We start from the raw sequence: 23,819 nt of genomic DNA, 5'->3' as shown, positions 1-23,819 counted from the left end.
ATGTTCCAAAAACACATCCAAGAGACCCCCCTTAATTCTTACTATACCCAGCTGACAGCTGCCAATTTGTCTAACACTGGGTAAAGAAGATTCAGCTTTGCCCACTGCATGAGATCTGCACGGCATCCACGGGGAGAGCATTTCAGCCAGGGAAGCATGAAACCTTCAGTTCCCCTATTTGATACAACAGCACGGTATTTAAGCAGTCTGTTCATGTCATTAGTCTGTCCAAGTAAACTTTTGATGCTGTCAGGCTGGAGTCAGGCCCCAGACACATGAAACATTTCCCAGTAAAGTCCAAGTACTACATCTTGGCTGTCCAACTTCAAACCAGTGCCTTAGAGATAGCTAAAGGCTGACTCCAAAGGCATCAATGTTGTGGCCCCTTAAAAACTGTGTATAAGCAAAAGCTGTACATAGAGCATAACTCTCTGCAACCACCCCCCTCACACTCAAGTTCTACCATCTCTTCTATCATGATTGGCATTTTTTTGATGCCCATGACTAGTAACATGCAAAATTACATCACTAGATAGTCAAGAGGTGGTAAGAATCTCTTGAGGGGGAAAAAGGTTCTTCCGCATGCCAGTGTCAGGTATCACAGAAAGATAATAGAGAATATACCTTAATCTTAAAGTCTGGGAAAAAATGGCTACCATACAAAGAGGATTACTAAATTTCATCTCCGTGGAGAAACCCTATAATGCCTTTGTGTACTATATATACTGTACTGTATATTTAGCAAAATAAAAGTCAAAGTTAGGAAACATGCTTTTTTCTATGTAGTAGAAAAGTTTTAAACAACTGAGTGCTGAACCTCATACCGAGAGCACTGACATAAGGCTTTGGCTGGTAAACTGCTTGATGAGCCGCATCTCAGCGGGTAAGTATCATTTCTGCTTGTCTGCAGAAAGGACAGCAGCTGCAGGATCAGGAAGGGAAGACTAACAGCTTTACTGATACTAGTATATTTAAACCAAAGGCAGCTGAAGCAGGCAGTGGAAACTGTGTCAATTTAAATCCTTTCCTCCTAATCACACCAGATGATCTGGTGCTTTCCCCCTTTCTTCTTGGGTTAAGAGATGTTCTTCTAAGAAAACCTGCCAGTGTACCAAAAATAGATGAGAAGCATTCAGAACAGCAGCTTACTCTGACCTTCAAATCCTCTTGTTTTAATCTTTCTGCAACATCAATCACTGCATGTCAGCATGCTGCAACTTGCAAAACACACTCTCAAACTCCTGAAAAACACCTGTCCATTGATACCAGGCAACAGGACATGTTTTAATATAACCCTTTACTTTCACCATCTTTACAACATGTTTGAATTGCAATATTAACAATGAAATTCCAGATGTGTAACATCTAAACACAACATAACCATGAATGTTTACAACAGCATTCTACTCCTAGGTGTTACCTACAAGGTAACCCCGTTATCTTAAGAATAATATTGTGGGCCATCAACTGTTATATGATTATTTGTGCAAGAAATTTATTTCCAGGGCCCTTCCTTCACATGCATATAACATCAAGGCAGATTTGGCATATGCTGTCTTATCAGCATATTCCCATTTCTTACCTGAAGTTTGCACATACATCCACAGTAGTATGGACTTTCAGACAGCAAAATCCAGCCCCTGAGTCAGATTTATAAATAACACCTCCAATTGAAGTAAGCAGTTAATCAAAGCAAATTCTTATGAACTGTCAGAACTGACATATTCCAAGTGAAAATACAGCTGTATTTGATGAAGCAGTGCAGAGACAATGCCAGTGACTCTTCCTTTTACTATTTATCACCGAAAGAATACTCACTGGAGCATTTTCACAGAGACAAAGGTTTAAAAAACACAATAAAAAATAAAAATTAAAAAATGTATGGCTTGGTAAAAACCAAAAGGCCTCAAAGACACAGCTGGATTTTTTCCTCCTTTTAGAGAGCCTAGATTGGAAAATAAGTTTTCTAATGTAGTTAATTTTTATAAGATGCAGATATAAAGCCCCTGGGGAAAAGGGAGATGGAGTTTTAAGTCATAGGCTTCCACAAGTTTTAGTTAGAGAAGATTTCCTTCTTAAAGGAAACACTCATCACATGCCTGTTACATAACAAAGACGTCTAAAGACAATCTTACTTGGCTCTGTTTTCATCAGAATAATTTAAAAAAGTACTGTTAACCAGTCTATTAAGGACTCATTGGTAGACTGACCTTTCGCTTGTGCTCAAGGATTGACAGTTTAAGGAAAGGAAAATGAAGGCTGGATGAATGAGTGTAATGCCTGAGACCTCATGACAAGAGCTGGAAGAAGGCAAGGAAGGAGAGGTGGTTGACAACATTTGTATCATCTTCCTGCATCTTTTTTTGATTACTGCTTCAGAAATAGCCCTCTGCTTCAAATTAGGATTCCAGACCTAGTCTGCCAGCAACAGTGAATTTGAGGACAGTTGCTGATCCAACTTACTACTACATCTTTGGCCTTGACATCCAGGCAGACTGCCACAGAATCAAGACACTGTCTTTCTTAAAATTAGCTTGTCAACAACAAGCAAAACTTACATGGCCTTCCATGCCTTCCTGAGGACTCCAGTCTTTCCAGCTGTTTCTTCCAGCTTTTAGCCGTATCACCTCATCTGGCCACTGCAGCTCTTTCCTTTTTGACACGTTGATCCCTTCCAGTACTTGACTGGGATCCATTAACTATAAGTAGGAATTGAGTTTTGACTGTTAGTTCAGCCAAAGTTTAAAAGAAACAGATAAACTGTAACCTTTTGCATACTTCCAGAGAACTTAACCCATAGAAACAGATTTCTGACCAACTTCAATATTGGAAACTCAAGCGCCAAGCCAGCAAAAAGCCTGAGCAACACAGAATTTGGAAATTGGGCTGTGGTCTCAGGCACAGCTGGCAATATACCAGTTCACAGCTGTTTCAAGCAGCAGCTCTGGTTCCCTTTCCCACCCCTTCTTTCAGTCACACTGGCTCATGGCAGGGTCTGAGGAGCTGACAACATAAGCACAGGCAGCACCATGGTCCAGTAGCAGGGAAGAGTTAAGTGATAATGAGCTGTTAAAACCAGCTCATCATTTCTTACAAAACATCTGAAGAAACGTGGTCTTGGAGAATTTACTATTGGACTGAAGAACTATTTATCAGTAGATAACTAACGTAGTTAGTTGAGACCCACTTGTGTTTTTAAGTAAACTGGCGTTTCCACAGGGGCAGCAGGAGAAAACTCCTGAAAACTTCTTCCTATTTAAGGACAGAGAGAGCCACGTAATGTCCACTATCCAAGGGCACAGGCCAACTTCGCCTGTATCCTCCTCACACAGAGGAACTAAACAGTTTCATAAGAGGGCCCTTGCCTGCAGACAAAAGCTATTAAGCACAGAACTGCAAAATGGATTTGTTAACTCTTGCCCACTATGATGCAGTTTACTAAGGATTACTCTAAAATGACATATACCAGAAATGAAATCATGTTTGTTATGATCTATCCTATTACATAGATTTCTTGAAGTTTCCCACTAATATACTGCCAAACACATGTAGTGGGGCTAATAAAAGCTAGAAGAGCAAGAACACAAATTTCTGGATTTTGACAAAATGAGTAAGGCTGCCATGATTAAGTTAATCAATGCTGTACTGTTTGCTGCTCAGTAAACCCAGACTTGTGGCAATAACCAAAGAATACATTCATATGAAAATGGATAAATACATATAAAAATGAAAGTGAGTAATTTTTAAACTTACTTTTGTGGAAAGTCTACGTGGTTTAAAAGAAAAAAGCTAGCTGTTTTCTGGCCTGCAAATTAAGCTGTTTAGCTTCACGTGTTGCAATGAACAAAGGCAAAATTAAGTATGAAGTGGAAACGAGTTTAGCTGACATTCTCTAAGCTGCACTACAGCAAAACATAACTAATGTGAACAGGGACATTAAGCACGCAGAAAAGCTGGTTGTCCAGAAACCTTCTCCTCATATTAATTCCCCAAGTGTAACTGCACAATGGTTGTATACTGAGACACAGTGGTTTCAACAACATACAAGGCAACGCTAACAAAAGCATGTGGAAGCATAAGTTGAACTCGTTCTTCTGGACTATTCACCTGGATTCTGTAAATAACGTCATCCTTTTTGGCTTGCATTTGATTTGCAGGGCTTGCATTACCACCTGACTGAGTTTCAGTCGCATTACTCCCTCCTTCTGTCCCTAGAAAGCCCACAAGGGCATGCTGTTTACAGGCTGGGATGCTTTGGCTGGAGCTGCTAGAAGAGGGCAGTCCATGCTGCACGCTGACCCCAGTCTGGCCAGTAGGTTCCATTTGGTTCACCATAGATAGGCGGGATTGGATGGATGATGGGAGGTTACGAAGGGATATCTGACTGGTGGAAGAGCGCCGACAAGGCACAAAGCCTGTTGTGGATGTGCGAAGAGATGAATGACGACTGCCGTAGCAATAAGATGAATGGCTAGCTACTGAGGCACGGGCAGGGGAATGTCTGACAAGGCTTGACTGCACAGAGTGAGAGCTGTGACTTGTGCCTAAAAGTAAAAGATACACAATCAGGAGAGTTCGATAAAGCCTCCCACACACATTAAATTGCCGACACGCAACTGTTTTATCTCTTGGATACAAAACTGATAAGTCTAGTCAACAACATCTGAAACAGCTGTATTGCATAAGATCTGTTGCATTTCATATAGCAGAGCATTCAAAGACATTCCATTCATCTTATCTAGGAATTTCATATTTTGTTCAATCCACAATCCATGCAAGACAAGTAGCTTGAAAAATGCTGTAGCCTTGCTCTTCCCACATTAACAACTTGTCTCTTAATATTAATGCTTCAGTTTCCCATACAGGCATTAAAGCAGGTAGAGATGTCCATGTTCCAAAATGCTAAATATTCTTTCTTAATATACTTGACTGCATGTTCAAAGATTGAATCAGAAAGTTTCTTAGAACAAAAGCTGTTTTTAAACAAGTTCAGAAAAACTTAATAGAAAAACTAATTCCTGTTTTCCACTTTAAGAGTTTATGAGCACTTGTGTCATTGCTTTTCCTGTACTAAGTACTTGCAGGTACCTCTCCACAGCTGATAAACCTAATTATGTTGTGTAAAAAAAGTTCATTCAACTACATACAATTTTATATTCTTTGTGAGTAAAGGCAGTGTTTGGAAAGCTTTTTCTCAGCTTTACTGTTTATCACCTCCTAAGTACAGATCGCTACGGACTCTTGGATAGGATTCAGCCAAAGTACTACGGAAATAGAGAAGCTATTCCACTGTATAAATCTGAAATATCAAGACATTCACAAAAAATGACAAGTTTATCATTTGCAGACAATATGACAGAAACAAGAAGATCCAGTCTTGAGAGATGCATTATAAAAAGTTATTTAACCTATTTTGCCAGCACAACTATAACCTTATTGCTCAAATCCCTGCGAACCTTGCATTGCATAAAACAGCACTGTAGTTTAAGACAAATACAGTAGTTAACACTACATAATCAAGTCACTTTTGTTTGCTTTTCCTTTTAACTTAGGCCTGATCCAAAGTGGCTATAGGATTATACTTGTACAAAATTGTTGCTTTGTTGTATTTTAACTTTACCCAGAGTGGAGGGATGAGTTGGTGGATGAGCTGCAGGAAGAGCTGTCGGATGAGCTGCAACAGGAGGATGCTGTACTGCTCCAGGTCCCTGCCCTGTAGTTGCATTCCCTCCTCCTTGCGACACGCTGCTCTGCGACTCATTGATAGTTGCATTGTTACTTGTGCAAGAAGCTCCACCTCCAACATCTGAATCTTCAATATTTCCACCACTATTGCAGCCAGCTCCGCAGCCTTTCCTTAGTCTGATAACAAAATGCAATTGACACATGAAGTCAGGATTCTAAGAAATGCCTTATGATGACAGCAAAAGGCTTTACTCAGCCCAGTCCACAGCATTCCCTAAAATCAGATAAAACTTGACTTTATTTTCTCAGAATATGCTCTGCAAACACAAATGCTGTTTTCTAAGAGATTGCGCTTTTCTTCATGACACCTATTCAAGTAACATTTATGGTAAGTCAAATGCTCATATAAAACAGTTTTTGAAAAATTATGCCACCTCTAAGTACAATTAAAATGATAAAATTCTAAGTATAAAATGCTGGTAGAACATCCTGGTTATTTTGCAACAATTTAGTAAAATTTATACTCCTTAACACCCCAGTCAAGTGTATTCTTATGCTGCAGAATCTTTATCTATACAGATGACCAGCAAAAGGATGTTTGTTGGGGTTTTTTTGTTTGTTCAGTTTTGGTTTTTTTAATGTATTTTCTTGTTACCTTCAGTAATGTATTCACAGTTGTTTGAAGCACCTATTGCAATTATTTGAATCACATATTCTTGTGTGAATTTTGAATATTCAGACAGTAGGTTTGCCAATATTTTCCAGTGTATGTAACTACATACAGGCTTTTCACCACATTCTTTGCATTAATAAGCTTCAGATAGATACAAAACCCAGAACGCTACTCCTCCCTTCAACTCCGATTTTTTATTATTTTTTCCTTCTGTCACACTCAAATACACTGAGTATTCCTTTCTAATTTCATTTGCCCTCGAAATCCAGAATCCGGAAACATATACAGCTTGGATCCAAATACCGTTCTGTGTCACACCTTCGCCCTTCTTTCCACTTTCACTTCCTCTCCATGTGCTGGACAAGCACATGACAACAGAAGACCAACACCACAGACTACAGTAAGCGTGACATTCTGGGGTGAAGCAGCACTTTCTGCTTTGATGTGCTGTAGATGTCCAAGTGTAAACGTAACCATCAGAACAGCTACAGGACTGTTTCAACTACAGCACCAGCTCCTGTAACTGGCAAGAACTGGGATGCACTTTTTGAAATACCACATACAGCTGCCACTACCGCTTTTGGGGCCACAGTCATAAGGGGCCAGATGTGCAGCAAAAGTTCTCGTGGCCTATAAAATACAGCACAGCCAGAGTTTGTACTGGGTGACCAAGGGGTCACGTGGAAGAGGGAGGATTGTATTATTATTACTCCAGTTACTTGTTCTAGCTCTGACATACAGGGTATTTATAAACACTCACGAAATTCTGAACAGCTAAAGCCTGCGTTATGCTCTGTATGAGCATACCTTAACAACATTAATATCGACACTTGCATGCTAAATATTTGCCAGACAGAATTGCAACCAAATAATCCTGATTCTGTGAAGATGGTATTATAGACTGCAAAAAGTGATGGTACTGAAAAAAAATAATGAAAGACAAGGCAACTTTTGTATTATCAGACACAAAGTAAGAACTAAAGTCATAGTTCTTGCACCTAGACTTTGTTCTGTTTTTTCTGAGCTCTCATTTACATAGGTTTTAGCATATTACTTATATGCCTTGAAGATTAATCCTGTACCAAAGCAGTTGCCATATGCTACAGATGCACCTGAAATAACAATATATGAGCCGTGACTTTCATGTGACTGAATACTATAAATTATGCTGTGTTGGGTATGTATGAGACTAGTTAATGGAATCAGAGCATGAACGCACACTAACGAGAACTCATTTCCTCAGCTCACCTGTGCCATGTAGACACTATGAAGTTTCTGATGTTTCCTAAGCTGATAGCTCCCCCAAGAATCTCCTTCAGCTGTTCATGACTATCTGAGTAGGAAGTAGTCAAAGGTGAGACGTAGATTGGGTATCCAATTGGCTGGTCACAAGAGGAGTTGATCATGTTCCTCAGAGCTTGCTTTGCATTTTGGATACTTCCTCTTTCTGGATTACGATTACGCAGGAAGACAAGCTCTTGCTGTTGTCCTGCCCACAGGCCACGCACACACTCCTTATTCACCTGCAAAGGCCAAGTAGAAAGGCTGCGTCAAACAGTGAGTGTGTGATGACTGCTTTGCTATACCTGGGCCTTCACAAGTGTATGTAATAATTGCACTGCAGAACTGCAAGCATTCTTAGTCACTTCTTCTAAAGGCTGAACTTATGGACACAGGCTGCAACCGTGAGAATAAAGCAAATCTAAGAATGGAATGAGGAGTAAAGTATTTTAAGTAAGGAACCGATGGTCTGATTAAATACTTCCACTATATGAGAAGCAGCAGCCCTAGCAATAACAGATCAGTGACAAAAATATAGTGATTTGAGTTGAAGTAGCAGTTTGGTATAGTTATTAAAATAAACCACAACACACTATCACATTGTGAAATGTGCACAAAGCTTACCTTAATGACCCTGAAACTGAGATACCGCTTATTCAGCATAATGATTTTATATTCATTGGTGCCATCATCCATCACGTGACGCAGAGCAAGGAGGGAGGGAGAATTGGAAAGAACTGCACTCCGCCAAGCAGGGTCCCCTTCATGTGCTATAACTAGATTTTCTTCATGGGTTGTTATGGCTTCGTAAAGGACAGAAGGATCATCATATTCATCCGGAGAAGTGAAGTGATCCTGTGTCCAAGAACACATGGTTCAGTAAGATATGATTAACATTTCTGATTTTTACACACAGTTACGCCTAACATTTCACACTTCAAACTCCTGAAAGGCTCAGCACATTATGCAAAAACTAGACATAAAAAAATATTAGATACAGACTAAAGAATACTGTTAAAGATGACCTCTTTTCAAACAGAATAGTTCTGTTTGCTTGTGTTTGATGCTTCTTTTAACCTAAACAAAAGAATTGGAAAGACCTGCTTATTATTGAGTCAAGTAAATTTCTGGTTGAGTATTACACTAAACTTGTATTTATACTGCCTGCAGAAGCATCTTAGTTTTAGCTTCTTTGCTTATTCACAAGTCTCCAACTGTAGAAAGCACTTAAGTAAAGCACTGATTATTCACTGAGACTGCATCACATAACAAAGCGATAAGAAGAAAGCCAGTAAGGTTTATCTGTATTTCCTATTAAAAAGGTCACATTAATACTCGATAACAGACTATTTCAGCATCAGATAACTATCACACAGCTTACATTACTACCAGTCAAACACAAAATTTGCAAGTTCAATTCAGTATAAGGTCACACTACTTCCTGATTAAAAAAGGGATAGTGGTTAATAGCTAAATTTCTAATGCTGGCTGAAGCCTGGATATGCTACTGCACTGCAAGTGAATATAAATCACCTTTTATAGATTAATATAATCACATTCAGATTTTTTCTGTTGTTAGAGATATTTGTATTTTTCTCATTTTTCATTCTCTGACTTAATTCAAGCCCATTCTGCACAGTATACCCAAATATACTGAGAACACTTGAGAACTGCTGAAGTGGTACTTCTACTGGTTTCAACAATCACTTTGTAATTATTCTACTTCACTACATGTACTCCTAACATACACATTCTGCTAAATCCAGGGAGTTTGTGTTACACAAAAGAGCTGATTCAGTCACTGCTACCTTTGGGGGACTTCTAGATTCTGTAATGAAGGCAAAAAAAGAAACTATTATTAAAAAAGTACAACTAAAGATCTGCCTACTTAATATGATTTTCAAGCAATCTGTTTTTCTAGAGTTCCAACACTTTCCCGCCCTTCACAGAGTGCTTATCACTCAGCACATGCTTTTTCGTACTTGCTGAACTTAGTTAATAAGACACACCAGTCAGAATTTGAGATTGCTCATCTTTACCCTCAAGTTCACTATGAAGACCAACCCCAATTTTAGCTTCTAGAAAATCAACCTTCTCATTCTCACGTGAAACCTTACTGATGGGATCAATGAGCAATGCCAAAGTGTCTGTCATTACAACACTTCAAAGCTAAAACAACAAGAAAAACCGCTCCCATTGGAAAAGAGAGCTGTACAGCTTCAAATGGCATGATAACCTTTTAAGCCAATTACAAACATGTGAGGAGGGGAAAGGAAGGGAAAATATTAAGAGAGGCTGTTCATAAGGGAATTACTTCTAGATGGGTATGAAACAGGGTTCTCTGATCTACAATTGATGTAACTGTCAAGCTCTGAGCATAAACTGCATTCCCTTCTCCTCTACATAACTTTCCATGCAAGTTACAAGAAAATAAAGGATAATACAGGATATTCCCTCATTTTCAGCTGTCCACATCAATCACGTGCCGTTTTGTGCTCTTCCTTTTTCTTTCTCCCAGGCACTTATTTTTAAATAACAAATGCACAGAAATAAGGGGGACTGGACACATCTTCCTGTGTAATCTCGCACCTGATGAAGCTTAAGTGACATCCGTATTCCAGGAACCACTACTTTCCTCAGCAACTCCATGTCAGCAAAGATCCATTCATCTCTAATTGAAGATATACGGAAGTCACCCTTAAATAGGGCATGCAGGCCATACAGGAAGGATTCCAGATTACTGTTGATGGGGGAAAGGCGGGGGGCGGGCGGAGAGGGAAGAGAGAAAAAAAGGAGGGGGGGGGGGGGGGGAGAGCAGGAAAACAGCCCAAATATTAACAGAAATACAAACATATCCACAATTATCATCATCATTGGTATTTTCTGCTTGTCAAGTTGTAGAGAAAGTAACATAATTCTTCTCTATAAAGATAGCTTACAAGATAATACAGGGAGAAAAGAACATATGAGTAAGGACATGTGTGTCAGCAAAGCCTGGACACTAGATGTCTATGTGCACTGCACAGGTAATGAAGAAACCATATGTGCAGCAGACTATTTACACAGACTAAATTAACCAGGAGCATTGTGAGGAATGCCTGACTACATTCTGAAGTTTTTTTAAAGAGAAAATGTTTCAGGCAATGTAACAGCACAACGGACCAGTTAAGGAAGGTACGTAGCTTCAGTTGTGCGGAATAAAAAACTTGACAACTTCCTCATGCTTAAAAGGCATTGTTTCTTTTACTAAGCTAAGGTAAGAGTGAAAAATCAGATATGCTCTGATCACTCTTGCAACTGCACATCTGGCAAGACCTTAAGGGGGCAATTAGCTGGTACTTAGAAGAATTAGTCAGTTTCCCTGAAAGCCAAGTAGGACAGGTTTTACAGTCAGCACCCAGATGACCGATAGCTTCCACATCAAATTAGGCTTCTTTTTATTTATTTATTTTTTTAAAAACCATCACCTTGTGATTTCCTGAAAAAAACCCCAATATTTTACATTGGCTTTCTGAAGTAAGTTGAGGCTGTCAGCCTGCAAGAAAGAAGTTGCCATATGATGACAAGAGTTGAGCTGAAGAAGATCTGTACGCAACTGCTTGCCACAGACTCCATTAGACTGTGAAACCCATCACAGTGGTCTGGCCTAACTTCCATCAAGACGTGTGTGTTCTTCATTTTAAGAATCTGTCCTCTTCTTCCCCCTGTTTCCATATAGGACACATACTTGGAGCAGGAGATGAAGCTTACTTTTAGAACTAAACCAGTTCTTGGGTTTTTTGATCAGTTATAACTGGTCCTTACTCACACCAGAATTCTCACCTTGCATTAGTTCAATAAAACAAAATGCTCAGAATGAAGTTCTCCCTCATTTCCTGTTGTTTGGTTACATTTCCCTAGCTGTTATAATGAAGACAAGTTACATAGCATATCTACATTTAAGGAAAGATGACATTAAATATCTGTTTCTTTTATGAAGAGGCACTCATCTAACACCTAACCTAGGAACCCAGAGAGATTTTGAGGAAGGGAAGCTCATCACAACATCTCATTACCTAGACATATGATGTGAAGCTGTTCCCAACGCTCTCCGCCCCAGAACACACAGTCCGTAACACAATGTCACCAGGGGTGACTCTTTACTTGAATCCAGTGGCTTGTAATAACAAACAAACAAAAAAATAAAAGTCAGGTGAATGGAGCAAAGAAATTGCCACAGAAATCCCATTCTGCCAGAAGGAGTAACAAGACCCAAACATACAAAAGTATGTAAACTCAAGCATGTGTATGTATGTACCACACCAGTTACTTTTTCTCAGACTTTCCATAGGAATTATTTTTAAAAGTTTTGCAAGTACATAGAATACTTGTAGAGGCAGACACATGCATACTATACTTGAAGTAAGACAAACTGTAAGCTAAACAGATGTATGCGATGTTCCTCATCCATACTGTGTATCTTTCATTCAAACAGTTAATTAGCAAAATTATGAGGTTAAAACAAAAATATTTTCAGCAAACAAAGTGGATTCTCACTTCCTGGTTACGAGTATATAATTCTCAGTTAACTGAAAACTTCCCTGGACTATAGCTTTATTCGGGGGTAGGGGGAGGAAATCACCCTCTGCTCACAGCCAGTAGTAGCTGTACAGGATATACAATGCCCTAGATAACAGCATCATTCATTCAAGTGATTAAACCCAATTCTCAATATCTACACAAAATATTTCACAAGATTGTGACTTCGAGAGAAACAATTTTCTTTGGCTGTGTGTCACTTCACTGCAAAATACTTTACATCTTACTCCTGTTAAAATGGTCTTTTAATTGATCTATTACCTCCAAATTGAAACCGAATTCTGAAGTCTCAGAAACTTCATTAAAAACAAATTCCAATTACATTTCTGTCTCTCTGATAGACACATACAGGGCTTTTTTGTACACAGTAAGTCAAGGCTTTCCCCTACAAACATACTAATGTTTCTATTTAAAAAGGTAGAAGGCCTTGGAGAAGGGATGAATGTTTAAATATAGGATGATCTTTTTCCAAGCCAACAATTCCAGTGGTCCAAAGGAATAGAGTAGTATGACCACTAAGAAAGAAGTAGTCAAGGCTTAAAAGCCGACAACAGGTATTTGTTTTGGGTTTTTTTTTTTGATTAAGTTAGGGCTGATTTGTAAGCCCTGGCATCTAAGCACAAAACTTCAATTCTATAAACACACCCTTCTGTATGTAGATACGTATCTGACTAAGATTCTACTGATTCATTTAGGCCAGTAAATGAAAATTGATTACTAAACAGGTTAGATCATACACTACTTACAGAATTTGGTTAAATTCACATCTCAGGAGCAGAAGATCAAAAGCAGTAACTAAAAAATATTTCAGTTACAAATCTATTTTAGAAATCAGTATTAAACCAGCCTGTAAGGCAAACCAACAGGGAGAAAAAAAAAATGAGGCCATCCTAGAATGGTAAACTGCTTTCCTCACATGTCCTCCTTACCTTTTCTCTGCGAGAACAGCAATATTCTATCCAGTTCAAATAGATCATACAGAAACTCTCTCTTGAGATCCCTGCTAGACGATGGTCATAATCCTCATCGATATTGGGGTTAAATGTTGGGTCTACATCAACATAATTGCGGTCTGTGCACAACCGCAGTCCTTCCTGCATCGTCTCATTTGCCAACCATTCCTCTAGCTTGGGGGATGTTGTGACATAATAGATGATTCCCTGAAACAGCAGTAGTTAAAGGTATGAGTCAGTATTGCAACAAGTCAGCAATCTCACTTGTTTGTATTCATTTGCATTATTTTCCTGGTAATGTAGGAAACTGATATACAGTACCATTTATTTAGCTCACAGATGCAAAACATTTGCACAGAACACATACGTGGGTTTGTATACATGCATATTTTTCAAAAACTGTCAAGATTTCTGAAGTATGTACTGCAGGAATAAGGAAAAGAAAAAAGGATAAGACAGAGCTCACTAATTTTTCAAAACCCAAACAAATACATAGAAATTTTTATCTAGTTAACATGGAGGCTTAGATATTGAGTTTCTAAAGAATTAAAATGCTAGATAAAAGACAAGACAGTTTAACACCCCTGTGTTCGGGGGAGCACAACAACTTGCACATGTGTGTGAATAAGTATCTTGAAAGTATTTCAACCTGGAAGTTTTCAGCTGTCTAAAAGAGGGTTATGAAACTTACGAAGCTTATGAAAGATCCCAATTACGAAACTGATGTATCTGAAGGGTTCCAAGGCCTAGAGTCCTCTTACAACTACAGGGGAGGGTTTGAAGGCTTTTTTCTTTATTATTTTATTTAAAAACAAAGATAGGTTTGGACAGCTTTTAAAAGACTGAAGCAGCTTGGCTTTCTCCTAAAGAAACACAGTTTATTTAACTTTTCATTTACAACACAGCTATTGCATCTGGGTAAAAGCTTCCAAACTTCTACTCCAGCTTCAGCAGGAAGGTGTCCCCTCTCTGTTCTCAACTACAGGGTCATTGTCCTGCTCATGCACCAGAGTATCAAGTATCCATCAGTACAGCAAACTGCCCTTTGTTGACAAGGGTGTTCATACATCTATAGTATATACCACATTCTATGATCCTTGCATGAAAGACATTAGAAGTTCAAGGCATTAAGCAGTTCCCAGATGTAATCCAGCCTACCTCCCCCCAAGGACTGTACTGATCTGAATCATACCTTCACATAGTAAGTGGTGAGAATTTTACGGAGATCAAAGACTTGAAGCATGGAAGCTGCACTGTTGTCAGTGATGCTGTAACCCTCCAGAACATACTTTGTCACAAGCACTTCCCAAGCCAGCCAACGCTGCCCAAAGGCAGCATTAAAGGAAAGCATGTGAGGAAGGTGGCCTGGTTCACAGCAACAAAAACCTTCATCTTCCTCTACACCTTCAGTGATGGCCTCTACTTCTCGTTGCTGGCAATAAGTTCCTTAGTAGAAAACGGAGGAAAGAGTTGGACACTTTTTACAATTGCTTTAACGTTATCTTATGTTTAAGTGTTTAGAACCCAACCCATCTTCAATTACATTTCTGTAACACCAAGTGAACAATCTGCCAATGAACACAGAAGATTTGGATAACTTAATTCAGCGGTCCTCAAACTACGGCCCGCGGGCTGGATACAGCCCCCCAGCGTCCTCAATCCGGCCCCTGGTATTTACAGAACCCCCCTGCCGGGGGCTGGGGGGGAAACCAAGCAGCCACAGATGGCTGCCTGCCACTGCATCCACGCGCCGGCCCCCTGGCTTAATTTATTATTGAAGATCACGTTTTAGTTACGTGTCTCTTAAGAATCAATTATGGTAGCCATGTTGCACTAAAATGGGAAGAAAGACTTGGCATGAACCCTGCTAGAGCAAGCTAGTTTTCCTCACAAGTGACATGGGCATAAAGAGGCCCTGTGGCCCATTTTCAAAGCAATTTTCAGGATGGAACTGAAAAAAACCTTAAAAGTTTCTAAAGCAGAAGTCCACTTTTTAGTAGAGACAGTTAAGGAAGTATAACATACTCACCTCTGAATTCAAGCCCTCTCAGCTGGAAGGTGACCAAGCCATTTCCTATCTCTATAAGGTGTACTAGTGCATTGAGGTAGTCAGAGGCTAGGATGAAGCAGTCCCCAGTACTATAGTTTCCCCACCGACCCAAAAGCAAGTCACCACACAGGCTGTGCTGAAGGGAACGGGTTAAATGTTCATAGAAGATTGAATTCAGGTTGTTATCATCTGAACCTGCAGAAGATTGGATTTGGATTATTATCTGAACCCACAGAAAATCATCAAGCTTGAATGTCAATTATCATTTCACATTAAATCCTACAATTTTTTTTAACAGCAACATTGTTTCAAGGTCATGCTCCATGCCCCACACCCTCTTTTTTTTTAAGGGACAACTATTCCAAATGAGTGGTAAGTGACATTTAGTATTTTCAACCAGTTTTTTTTTTCCTTCTTAGTCACTCCTTCATTTTCCAAAATATTCCCTCAGTTCCACTCACACATCTCCAATGAATGTATTCCACGTAATGACGCACAAAACCAAATGAGCACAGAAGCATCTCAGTAATGACTGTTGTACTGATCTCATCACCATGACATTGAGACACCTTCAAAGAGCATTTGGCTTTTTTCAATTACTTAAGAGTAAGAAGCAAAACAGCTTTATGCATACTCTAATTATAAAGTAGTAAAGCAGGCACACACAAAGGTAAGGGGGAAAACAAAAAAGCTTATAGGAGAGACTAAAGAATAAAGCAGGAGATTATGGAGGAGAAAACACTAGACAGAACAACAGGAAGGCCGGAGAAGATCAGAGGGCAAACTGATCATAAATTCTACAAAAATCCTGTGAAAGCCATTTACATTTGAAAAAGAAAGCACTATCTATCCAAACTCTTCCCCTCCAAAAAAAGAAACCATTAAAATCAGACTAAGGAAAGCTACCTGGATTTCGATCCAGCTGCGAAGCCAGTCTTGTATTTGAATGATCCACACGCTTTGTGCTGAAAATAAAATAAAGCATACTTCATACAATGTATTACTGTAAGAAAATTGAAGGGAAGGAACTACTAACAGAATAAACATTGTAAAAAAAAATAATCACAGTGAAATAGTTTCATAAAGTTACTTTAAACTTATTTTATATGCAAATGTGCTGTTCTTCTCATACATAAAAGTATTTCCTGTCTGTAACAGCACTATAATCCAATATCTAATAAAGTTTGTCCATAGAATGACCTTTACCTTTAGATGTAAGCATATACATTTTTGATAGATACCATAAAACTTTGTCACAAGTAAACTTAAAACCAATTACATCAGCACAGCTAACGTTCCAGTAGACTTTACTGAAAGGGCAATTTTCAGAAAAGTATTATTTCATTGGCTAAAGTTACAACTTTAACTCTTTAATGTAAGATTTGGAACATTGTATTTAAACTGTCCAAGTGTTAGAAGGAAAAAACAGCAATCAAGTAGTGAAATGAAAAATTAATTCTCCAGAAATACCAGAACTATCTGTGCTGTTTATCTAACATTTTACTGGTCTGATACTCCATCAGCAACAGCAGACTTCAGACAAATAAATGACAGAAAGGTAGTAAAAGATTTTTCATGTTGGATTATACCGGTCCCACCCTGATAAAAAAAGATTTACTTTAAATATTTTTGTATTGAGGTTAGCCAGTTTTAACTGTGACAGGATATGGAGCAATAATGAACACCGGTCAAATATAGTTATAAACTGCCCCCTCAAAACCTTTCTGTGTATCAATTCACTTTCTGATTAAAATTGCACATTACAATATCATAATTTTTATATTCAAAACAATTACCAGAATGGCATAGCTCTAAGTAGAAATTACTTACAAAGATAAAGCAAATGTTGCTAGTTTAAAAACCAGCTGCTACAGTATTTCAGAAACAAGTTCACTGAAAACTTGCAGTGCTAGTTTTCTCTGGGGAAAAAAATAGCAGCACTTGCAGAAAAAAAAAAACCCAACAACTAAACATACAACAAAAAAACCAAACCAGCACATCTAGCCATAGCTACATTATTAAAAACAAAGGACAAACTTTCAAGGTCTTATTTCACCTACTTGTAATCTCTTTCCCAGAATTTGACAGGCCTGGCATACGAAGTGATGAATATTGCACTTCCCAGAAAAGGATTCAGTGGAGTAGAGAAGAAAGCTGACACAGCTGCTTGGACAAACAACATTGCAGAATCTGTATGATAACTGCATTAAGGAAAACAAAGAAACAACTGCTTTTTCTTCAAGCTTCTGTGATAGTACCCAAAATAGACAGCAACACCAGTTAAGAGCAAAACAAGAGCTCAAAGAATTTTTATGCAAAGTATCTTTACAGTTACCTCCAGCAATAAGGAGATTATTTTTGTTTTTAAAAACAGAAGTGAGTGAAAATTTGGCACTAGACATGGTGGTCATTCGCTTTCTCAAATTTCTACAGAGAATACTAACTCAATGGTCCATTCAAACTAGCCTACAGAAGCTTAAAATGCAAAAACTCAAGAACTAAAATCACAGTGACAGTTGAAAAAAAGGGAATGACTGTCAGAAGAAAAGCTGTGTCATTTTCAGAATTAAGTAACTCCTGCTCTATGATTCTTATGTCAGGATTCTATTCTTACCCTATCTGATACTGTACAATTAATAGCACTGTAGCAAGGCAGAGAGTGTGCAGTTTTTCATAAATACTCACTAGACAAACCTGTTTGTTCAGTAGATTCAGCCCATAATACATAATCCATTATAATGCAACATTCAGAAGTTATAAATACATGACTTCAGGAAAAAGTCTGCATTTTCAAAGGATACGTGGCACAGCAAAGGGCTGGGCAAAAGCATGGAAGGCAGATCCCCATGTGATCTGCCAAGGAGCAATGTAGGTATACACAAACCTCAATTTATAAAAGAGTTCCCAAAGCTACAGGAAGAAAAAGAAGAAAAATTTAGTGATTTGTCAGAATCAACATGTTTTGCAGTACACAAATATCCCGAGGGATTTACTGGTCACCAGAGTTCTTACTGGTCTAACAGAAGCCTTGAGACTTACAAAAAGGATGCAACAATGAAGCAAGTAACATAATATGCATTTCCTTGCTCTGCTAACAGAAACTCAAGATGCTTAGCAAGTTACGTGTGCTTTCTCAAGCAAACATAACTGCTTCGGGAAGGATAAGTCTTAGCTGTCTTATAGCTTATTGATTACAGTACCAATAGGATCGATGATCTGCAAGATTACCTATCAGTCTAGGACTATCTGTTTTCCTTTTTGGATGACCTGAAATACTTAGAAATAGAGTTAAAGTTACCTTGCTGAAGAGTATGGACATGAAGAAGAGATCTAGCAGCATGGTCTCAGTAAAACTTTTGTAATCAAAAGTAAAGAAGAGCACTGTGAAAATAACAGTGACATACTGGCACGTTGGGCTACTGAATGATGAACGCAGTAACTTCAAGCCAGCTATGGTGATCATTAAAGCACCCAACCTGTACAAGAAATTCACACAAAACAGTTACTTATCTGCTGTCCAAAAGGGGTTTAAAGATCACCTAAATTGTTGCTGTCATGCAATGCCAATCTCTTCAAATGTAGGGTTTAGATTTGGATTTGTTTTTAGAGTTGGGCAGGGTGTGTATGTGTTTTTGTTTGGTGGTGGTTATTTTTTTTGTTTGTTTGTTTTTTAAAGACTACTTCAGATTTCAAATTTTTTTAAAGGTTACTATCCAGGTCTTTCCATCAGTATTCTCAAGCCAATCAGTGTTCAAGAATTAGCACTATTTGCAAGAGTCTTGCTAACAAAAATTAAAAAAAATATGAAATATCCTTGTACTCTGAACAGAAGAAACCTGGTTTTTAATTTAGGTTACGAACACTGAGATGCTAGAAGTGCTCTGGATTCATCAGCAAGAGGATGTTAATAAACGTTGCATTATCATTATTTCCTGCATGACTATACTGCTCTAGCTTATACTGGGGGAACCACAACTTCATGATAAACTTACAGTGATATTCTTTTTCAGAAATAATAAGTGACAGATTAAAGGGTTGTAAAAATAACATTAAAGTAGTGTAACAGCAATATTCCTCCCAAAGGTCTTGTAATGACAAGCATAATAAACCCAAAAGCAAGAACTTACTAGATCCAGGGATTATTAAACTTCAAAAAAACCAAACCCATAGCCCAAAAAATCCAAACCACACCCCCAAATAAATATTGAAACAAAATGAAATATGTATTTTCTCTACAGCCCTTCTGCTCTAAATCAACAGAACTTCAAATCACAGAAAGCCACCTAGTCGCTGTTCTTGAAGGCAAAAAATGAAGGGCCTATTGCTGAACTCATTTGCTGAGACAGATACACCGCTCAAAGGATTATAACTAAGGCTGAATTTAAGAGGCAATGTGCAATTCCATCTGGATACAGATTATACTTGGGGGCGGGAAAGCCTAGGGAATTCCTTAATGAGAGCAGAAAGCTGCAGAGGGGTTGCAAGCTGGCACACCAACTCAGGGCATATTACACAAGACTTAAATTTACACCTGACAAAATACCAGAACATACTGTCACTATTTTGACCTTGCAGGCCAGATAATCACATTATAGGCTCTGAAGATCAACAAGGAAATTCTGGTATCACATTACTAGATAATTCTGCAAACTGCAGTCTTTATAATATATGCTATGAATTGAATGATTTATCTCCACGGGGGTTCCTAGTTAACACTGCAATACTCATTCAGTTTAAGTCAAAATGACTTTGTTCTGTAAGAGCTTTCAAATAAGGAAAAAACTTTATTCCTCGCCTTAGTTTTAAGGCAATGGCAATAACTGTCTTCCCAACAAGGCCAGAACTATTTAATTTCCCACTACAGCAGATATACTCGGATTACTTGATAGACTTTTCTACTTACTCAGTATCCAGTTTCTTTGGACTAGCAATATTCTTAGCGCTGCTACTAAGCTCATTGAGGACTATCAGTGGATAGATAACATTCTTCTCTACAAAAAGGAGCCAAATGTGAAGTTTCTCAAACCACATAACATGTGCAGCATCTATCAAGATATGATAAGAAGAAATAATCAGATTGCACTGTCACATCAAATGCAGTTAACAGAATAAGTCTTGATCAAAGTAATGTGTGGAGCCAAATACTAACTGTACTCTCATAATAGACTTTCATGGTTTTATTTAACTGAAATAAAGAGAAGCTCTTTCTAAGCAACTGTTGGTAGCCCCAATAGTTTTTGCACTGATACACATCTATATAAAACATATTACAATACGACAGTTTGCAAGCCATTTGCTTACTGCATGTAGCAGGAAACAAATTGGCTTGCCACCTCATCAGTAATTTCAGCACCGATACTGATGAAGCTGTTTGACATAACACGTTTTACCTCATGCAAAATAATGTTTTCCAACTATATTCAAACTGAAAGATTTCTGGTTTATGACTCTACAATACAGAACAGCATACATAGCCTGTCAACATAAACGTCTGAGACTTAAGAACTTTTCACACTTCTACAATGACGACAAAATACATAATAGGATTGAAGTTTCAAAATAATACAAATGAGAATAATGAGAAAATTTTACAAGGCAGCACAGATACAGCTGGAAGAACCTATCTCAAAGGTTATGTTAAACGTTGCTGCATACATAATGGGTTAGAGGAATATTTGAAAGAGCCTAGAAAAAGGCCCACACCTCTTCATTGCTATGACTGACTGAATGAGCCCCAGCAAAATCTGGAGTTCCTTTTCTACAACAAAAGCCATAAGGACTCTTAGTCATTGACACGGCATGAATTCTCCTTAAGAAGTTACAAGGACCAAACTAGGAGAAACTACAAACTTACATTTAACATTACTGGGTATGACTTTCATCTTTCCTGATAATATTCCTACACATGGAAATGCTGAAGTCGGTAACCACAAAAGGTCACTGACTGTAGCTTCTCTAGTTATGCAGATTAAAAAAAAAAAAAAATCTAAGGCATACAATTGCATTTTTCACTTCTTTCTCCAAATAGTGTTTGGCATCATATTGGAATTACTCATATTTATCCATCAGTATACCCAAACACTGAAAAAAAGCCCACAATGTAGACATCAGTGAAAACACCACACTGCATAACCACTACAAAGGTAGCAAGTTTGCAAATCAATTCTGATAGTTCTATGCTCCTGAAAGCAGCAGAATGCTCACTTCCTTTCCGTTACCGTCTTACCTTGAAAACTGAAGAGACAAAACAAAATAGCTTCAGTTGTTTCCAAGACATTTTTGATAGAAATTTCTTAAGCTTGCTGTTAACAATAAAAATGTTACAATAGTGGAGACCCCACAATCTACTGCTGTATTTATTCATACTGGAAAACTGATCAGCAGTATAACTAACCACATATTTTCTGCAGCCTCCAGGGAAAGATTTCATGGAAATTTAGACTTCAACACAAAGTGCAAGTGAACGTCTATGCAGATCAATTAGCAAAACTGGTTCCTTAGTGTGTTTTTCCATCAGCAGGCTGCTTGCACTGCCTTCTGTTGTTGAAACATGTCAACACTACCATTAAGACTCAAATCCATGCCAAGATGGAATCTCTGACAGTATTCAACATACCTAATCCTCTAATACATTTGAAAACTCCTATCTTGAAGAAATAGCTAGTGAAACACACTCTACCTTCATAAAAAAATTATGATGGCAATCATTTGCAACTTAAGATTTTGAAGACTGTTTTAACGGAACTGCTCTGAGAGAATGTTACCATCACTAGTTAAGAGATACATAACATGTCGTGGAATCAAAGCATGAGGAACCAAAAAACTAAGACTCTTCTAAATTAGATGTCATTAAATACTCCATTTAATAATGAATAATACAGAAAAGAGGTTAAGCATATCAATGGGTAACACAAGTTGGTCAGCAACTACAGCAAATTGAAGAAAGTGCCATGAATTATACTTACTTCGGACTTCAAACTGATAATATTCCTTGGTTTTCAGCAGCGGGTGAGAAAAGCAATGCCAAGGAAGTTGCTTTCGGAGTTGAGGCAGAACATAATGGGTCACAAAGCCTACCGTACCCACCAATGCATAGAGAACATAACTTAAAATAGGCTAAAAAGAAGAGTTGAAGAAATTAAGGTTTGTGTTTTATAAACAAAATAATCACTAATAATGCAATGCCTTTTCCATAATTTAGGCAAGTACTCCTGTAATAGTAAGCTGTCAATTTTTTCACGAGAAGCTTTACTACCAACTTTAAGATCAAACAAGAAATGCCTGTGAGAGAATAAATCATCTATTTCTAATAATTTTTCACTAAGTTGAAAAGTATTTTAAAGTAGAAATAGTACACCAATCTTTCTTCGTAGTCCATTGCTTCTGACCCACCTGTATTTTATAAATTATGAAACTATTATCCTCTAAAGGCCGAGTCTAATTTAGATTTTCATCCCCTGGATAAAAGGGGGTATAAGCATAAGGAAAAACTAATCATTAATCTTATATTCTGTTGAGAAGTAGGTGGATCAGAAGCCTACCACCAAGACCAAGCTCACAGAAGCCACAAAATACTACTAAATTAACATGCCATGAAGACTGGATTTCACAGTAAGACTTTTATACATTGAAAATTTCTCAAAAATTTCTAGGTATGTCATAGCAAAATTAGGATTGTATTACATTGTTATAAGCTCTTGATTCAGAAATTCTGTGAAGCCTAAGCCCATTGAACTATACAGCTGGTGAAGAGCATACTGCCAAGCTTCTCAAACTTGGGAGAAAGCAACATTCGAAAGCAGTGTTGAAGTCCAGCCATACAACAGAAGAGATGTTTTCCTTACGGAAAAAACCCTAGTACATCTGCTTATGTACTGCGCCTGAAAACCTGAAGCTACCTAAATACATAATGCTTTTGAAAATTAGTTTCTTACTTAAACTTCAGGCAGCAGCAGAAAAGCAAAATCCTTCTCAAACACGTGCAAGAAACTTTCATTTGCCTGACATATGGCTATTCACAAGCTAAACAATGGTTCCATTACAGGAATGCAAAACCAAGAAATTCAGTAACTCCAGCTCTTCAGGCAAATGACTTAGATAAATTTAAGCACAGGATCTGGTCCCATGTCATCATCATCAAGCAGGAGCCCTATAAACACATTAAAAGTGTCCAAAGCAGTAATATTAGCTAGACTAGCAATTCAAATAGTGTTTGAGTTTCAAGTGTTTTAAGTCTTGTAATTAACCATTCCAGTAAAGGAGTACTCCTGTATGCTACAGTCTACAGCCACACTAGCATGCAACTGCTGAGTCAAAGACTGAGGGGCTGAACCTTAAGAATCAAACCTGCTTAATTTAAATTTTGTTTCATTTTTTCCTTACTCCCAAATGATCCTAGTTTTGCCTGGGACAAAGTCAGTTTTCTTCTCAGTAGCTGGTACAACGCTGTGTTTTGGAATTAGTATGAGAATGATGCTAATAGCACATGGATGTGTTTACTTGTTGCTAAGTAATGTTTGTACAAAGTCGAGGACTCTCCAGTTGTTTAGGCCCTGCCAGCAGGAAGGCTGCAGGGGCACAAAAAACTGCAGGGGCACAC

General features: G+C 38.1%; 1 protein-coding gene across 8 annotated transcripts in view; it reads right to left on the bottom strand.

Annotated features, from left to right (window-relative positions):
* PCNX1 (pecanex 1) overlaps positions 1–23,819 on the bottom strand; it is a 92,185-nt gene that overhangs the window by 5,946 nt on the left and 62,420 nt on the right. For all 8 annotated transcript variants that reach the window (XM_056344971.1, XM_056344973.1, XM_056344975.1 and 5 more), the window contains 16 exons: positions 22,186–22,336; positions 20,124–20,265; positions 18,519–18,696; positions 18,022–18,130; positions 17,281–17,410; positions 16,127–16,185; positions 15,200–15,415; positions 14,363–14,616; positions 13,147–13,377; positions 11,695–11,795; positions 10,229–10,379; positions 8,264–8,494; positions 7,607–7,881; positions 5,621–5,862; positions 4,108–4,544; positions 2,559–2,699 (listed from right to left, as the gene is read on the bottom strand). In XM_056344971.1, coding sequence (XP_056200946.1) covers positions 2,559–2,699; positions 4,108–4,544; positions 5,621–5,862; positions 7,607–7,881; positions 8,264–8,494; positions 10,229–10,379; positions 11,695–11,795; positions 13,147–13,377; positions 14,363–14,616; positions 15,200–15,415; positions 16,127–16,185; positions 17,281–17,410; positions 18,022–18,130; positions 18,519–18,696; positions 20,124–20,265; positions 22,186–22,336 — 3,048 coding nt within the window. The remainder of the gene's footprint in view (positions 1–2,558; positions 2,700–4,107; positions 4,545–5,620; positions 5,863–7,606; positions 7,882–8,263; positions 8,495–10,228; positions 10,380–11,694; positions 11,796–13,146; positions 13,378–14,362; positions 14,617–15,199; positions 15,416–16,126; positions 16,186–17,280; positions 17,411–18,021; positions 18,131–18,518; positions 18,697–20,123; positions 20,266–22,185; positions 22,337–23,819) is intronic.

This window comes from Falco biarmicus, chromosome 7, assembly GCF_023638135.1.
Source record: "Falco biarmicus isolate bFalBia1 chromosome 7, bFalBia1.pri, whole genome shotgun sequence".
NCBI classification, from domain to species: domain Eukaryota; kingdom Metazoa; phylum Chordata; class Aves; order Falconiformes; family Falconidae; genus Falco; species Falco biarmicus.
The sequence above is the reverse complement of the archived record's forward strand: the minus strand, read 5'-3'. Positions and strand labels throughout refer to the sequence as shown.